Source organism: Octopus bimaculoides, chromosome 7 (genome assembly GCF_001194135.2).
Source record: "Octopus bimaculoides isolate UCB-OBI-ISO-001 chromosome 7, ASM119413v2, whole genome shotgun sequence".
NCBI lineage: Eukaryota > Metazoa > Mollusca > Cephalopoda > Octopoda > Octopodidae > Octopus > Octopus bimaculoides.
Window position 1 is genome coordinate 48,896,307 of NC_068987.1, and position 4,831 is coordinate 48,901,137.

At 30.0% G+C, this 4,831-nt stretch overlaps 1 protein-coding gene across 2 annotated transcripts in view; it reads right to left on the bottom strand.

The window, feature by feature from the left end:
• The window catches only part of LOC106868486 (LIM domain-binding protein 3), a 366,710-nt gene extending 362,649 nt beyond the window's left edge, over window positions 1-4,061 (bottom strand). For both annotated transcript variants that reach the window (XM_052969627.1, XM_052969626.1), the window contains exon 1: window positions 3,911-4,061. In XM_052969627.1, the coding sequence (XP_052825587.1) occupies window positions 3,911-3,937 (27 nt within the window). In that variant the 5' untranslated portion in view covers window positions 3,938-4,061. The remainder of the gene's footprint in view (window positions 1-3,910) is intronic.
• Between the last annotated feature and the right edge of the window lie 770 nt (window positions 4,062-4,831).

The following is a 4,831-nucleotide window of genomic DNA, read 5'->3' on the forward strand; positions in this document are numbered from 1 at the left end:
TTATATATATATATATATATATATATATATATATATATATATTATATATATATATGATATCCCATATTAAAATTGTAATATATATCTATATATAACATTGTTATGTAATAATAGGCTCAACAGGAGGAAATATTTTGCAGTTATTTTATTACTGTCAGAAATTGACTTAAGTACTATTTGAACCCATGATCAAGAAGATGAACTTAAATACAGTAAAGTGTTTTTTTTTAGTCTTTTATCTACTGTTTCTCCTGGCTCAGTGTTTTAACTTAGAAATTATTTGCTTTCAAAAAGTTGAAAGGCAAAGCTGACAGTAACAGCATTTGAACTCAGAACCAAGAAGAACTAGGCTAAATACTTTAAGACACTACAATATTTCTAAATCTGCAAAAGATGGTATTCATTAAAGAGCAGAAATGTTAAGATCTTTGATGGAATCCATGTTTTTAATTAGTGAGCTTCTTGTTCTAGAGACTAAAGACAGCAAAACCAAAAATGGTATGAGAGAGAGAGAAAGAGGGAGAGAGAGAAGGGTGGGGTGAAAAATGGAGAGAGGAAGAGAAATTCTTTATCAGTTAAAATCTGTTTTATGGTAATGATCTAAAAGCTAGAATAATATGTAAAATTTGTCAAATGTGGAAAAGTTAAAACGACCAAAAATGATAAAATCTGAAGAATATGAAAACTAATAACAAAGTTGCAATTCAGTTTCTTTTTCTTTTTTTAAATAAAATTTTAACTTAAAACTGAATTATTTAAGAGAGAATATACTGAGAGAAGATAATGTAAAATTTCATTGTGTATGTGTAACTGAATATATTTGTGTTAATATACATATAATCTATGTGTATGCATGTGTGTATTTTAATGTGTTGGGGGTTGTTATATATGCATGTGTGTGTATATACACACACAAACTTTTATGATATCAAATTACATTAGTGTAGAAAACTTAGAAATTATATTATGTGAATGTCCTGGACTACATTATGTGTAAACACATTCACAATTTTGGATACAAATATTTGTTGTACTTGATTCTTGAAGTGAAAAACTTTATAAAACCACTTGGTTCTTGGACATTCAAACTATTACATTCTCTGATCAATTTGGCATTTCTCAGCAAAAGATACAGATTTACTTAGTTGAGTACATTTTTTTAAACATCCATTTATTTTTATCTCAGGGGGCAAGAGGATTTTCAAAAAGTATTGATTAATGGATTTTATATAGATATATAAGAAAATTATAAATGGGAAGGTTAAGGACAATTGTAATTACCTTTCTATATACTTTTTATCTTTTAGTCAGGAAGTAATCCCCATAACCTGTTAAAGGGCTCCTGAGATTGAGGAGAGGGAGGGAGGAAGGTATCTGTAAACTGGAAACTTGGCCCAAATGGTTGCAACAGTACTGACTCCACTAAAGGCACCTAAAATTGTCAGGTGATAGTGTTAAACTGGGTGACTGGTTAAGTATATCACCAAGTAGACTATAGTGGGATTTGAACTCAAAATGCAAAGAGCTGGAACAAAAACTGCAAGGCACCTGGCCCAACATTCTTACAATTCTGCTAATGCACTGTCTCAGACCGGTACTTTTTTTGTTATTTATTGACACAGAGAAGGATTAAAGGCAAAGTTGACCTTAGTAGGATTTGAACTACTGATCCCAGAGGAATGAAAAGTAAAGTTAGATCCATCAAAACTTAAATTCAGAACTGAAAGGGATAAGCCTAAATACAATATGTTTCGTTCAGTAAATGTCTTGTTCAATTCATTTGCACCTTTCTTGATTGATCAATAGAAAATAATTAAGAACTGGTCAAAATGATCAAGGTGAAGTAGTATTCAATATATGGTTATTAGAGTGGGGGGGTGGGTGCAGAAATGAGGAAATGTTTTATATGAGGTGGAAGTTGGGTGAAGATTGTGCATCTATAAATGGAAGTTTAATATATCTTTTACTTGTTTCAATCGTTGAATTGTGGCCATACAATATATTCAAAAGTTGTAAAAATGATTGATTTCTAAATCAAAACTCCAACAAAAAAAATTTCCTTTGCATAAACACTTTTTCCAGATAAAAGAAAATAGAAGCAGACTAAAAATCAGTTTAATAGTTGGGAAGGGGGTAAAACGTACTCCCTTCTGAACCAGGAGAGAAAAAAAAAGGGTAAAAATCAGCCCTAGCTGGATTTGAAAATGAAAATATGAACAAACCAATTAAATTTGACATTGTACAACATCTAATCAACCCCTCTTTACCATCTGCACAAAATATTGCCAAAGAATTTCAAGGACGTGGGAACAAGTTCCTGTGACATACATACATTTCTCAAGAATTTTGGGATTTAAGTAAAGAGAAATTATTCAAATCATGAACTGAAATCAGATCAAAGACTCGATGGTTACCCAGCCATAATAATGGTTTCTATCTAACACTGGTGCAAGGCTACATGTTTGGTGTTTGTGAGTCAGTGTGTCTAGAGAGGTATTAATACAAATTCAATATATAACTGGTACTTTTTACTTTTAATCAGTTTTGGATGGATGAAGGGTTAAACTGCCTCAAGAAATATTCAAACTTAGAACCAGAGAGGAACAAAAATCAGATACTGTTAAGTATTTAGCCAACTTCACTACTGTTCCTGATGTTCTACCACTTCTAAAAATATTAGTAACTTTATGCTAGAATAAATAAAGACTTTCAAGGTAAAAGATTCTGCAGATGTTGGTAGTGATAATAAGGAAACTATGGAAAGAGACAGATTATAATCATCAACGTGATAAGATAATATTTCTATAGCATTGGGGTATGTCATTCTACACCTGGTGAGAGAGAGAGAGAGAGAGAGAGAGAGAGAGAAAGAGAGAGAGAGAAAGAGAGAGAGAGAAAGAGAAAGAGAGAGAGAGAGAGAGAGAGAGAGAGAGAGAGCTAATTAAATAATTAGCTAGATAATATTGATTAAAAACAGGAAAAGATAGTGGATAGCATTCTAGTGGAAAAGGAAATTGCTAAAAGAGAACCAGGAGTCTTTCTATTGTTGTTATAGCCCTGATATAATTAGTAAGGATTAACACTGGATTAATACTGAAACAAGACACTGAATATCACTGGGGTTGGTTTCAAATTATTCAAAATTGGAATAAATCTAAATAAAGTAAAAACAAAAAAAAATCAACAAAACAAAATAAAAACAGAAAACAAAAGAAAATTAGGAAAAAAAAATCAGTCTTCTTATAAAAGGAATATTATCTAATCATTTAGATTGATGACATAAGTTAGATAAGAGAATTTGAACTTGTAGAGGTATATCTAAGGTACACATAAGATACAAAATACAGGTAAAACATATCTTTGATTGATAAATTTTTACTATTACACCTATCCCATGAGATGGGTATAATAGTAAAAGTTTATTTGCTAACTTAATAGAAAACACACTTCATACAAAATAATCAGAAATTTTACAAGCTACCAAATTTATCAAAAGGGGTTAAAAGAGGAATGTGGTGGCACAGTTTAATAAATGTTTAACTGAAGAAGTATACATGTTTACACATGTATATATTATTCAATTTAAGTTTTGTAACTGAAGACAAACTCTCTCTCTCTATATATATATATTGAAGTTTTATAACTGAAGACAAAGGCTATGTATATTTACAGATGTATATTATTTTATATGCTTTGTAAATGAAAACAAATGAGAAAAATAATCATGCCATTTTTTTTTTTGTCAAGTATATGAATAACAAGCCAGCTAATTAAATAAATGTTATTGTTTGATAAAATTAATTAATTCAACTGAAGAGTGGGAAGGACTGACAACTTAATAAAAAACAATAACAAAAGTAAAAAAAAACATTTTATGAAAAAAATGATAATAAATAAAATAATTTTTTACCGGAGCATGTTTATATATATACTCCATGGTTTTAGCAAGAGGTGAGCCCAATTAGGAAGGAAATAAATTAGTCCTCACTTCAGGTGATGCCAGTAGTAGGACTAAATCTGAGTATGTCACTCAAGTCACAGCAGCAATAGAACTGAGTATTTTTTTTTTTTATTAAACAGCTGACTATATTGGGGGATGGGTGAGAGGAGAAGAACTGTCAATATACATATGTATATACACCTCTACTTTCAGCAGCAAATAACGGTAGAAAGCCAACCTCTCTCTTTCTCTCACACACACTCTCACTATTTCTTTTTCCTCACCCCTTACACTCCACTAAACCACAATGTCTCTCTGTCTCCTTCACTTACATATTAGTGTTTTTTAAATTTTTTTTTAGAGTTCAGGAAACAGCAGAATATGATTAAGAAAAATAACAACAAACAAAAATAACAATGGGGACAAATTCTAACCAAACCCATTTACATAAGTATTTTGTTTATGTTTTATTTCAGACTATTTTCAAAATTATTCCAGTTAAGATATATGAACAAAACACTTTTCCTTTATAATGAATCAAGTCTCTGTATTAACACTTTTCATACCAACCTACTCAAGAATGCTCCTAATTCTGTGACACAAACTTCCTGTTTTAAAGTAATCTGAATTAAAACTTTTTATCAGAACTTTATGTTAATTTATGTTCCAAACAGCAGCTTAATAATAACAACAGTTATTTTATACTAAATACTTCAATATTTTCAGAATTAAAAAAAAAAAAAAAAAAAAAAAAGAAGACGATAGTTTATTTCAATAGAAATATGGTAACTAGAAGGTTGTATGAAATGGTAGTATCATATACAATTTCAGTCTTTAACACGTAATGTTCTGTCTGTTTATGAGTCAACAATTGCTTTCATTTTCCTCGAT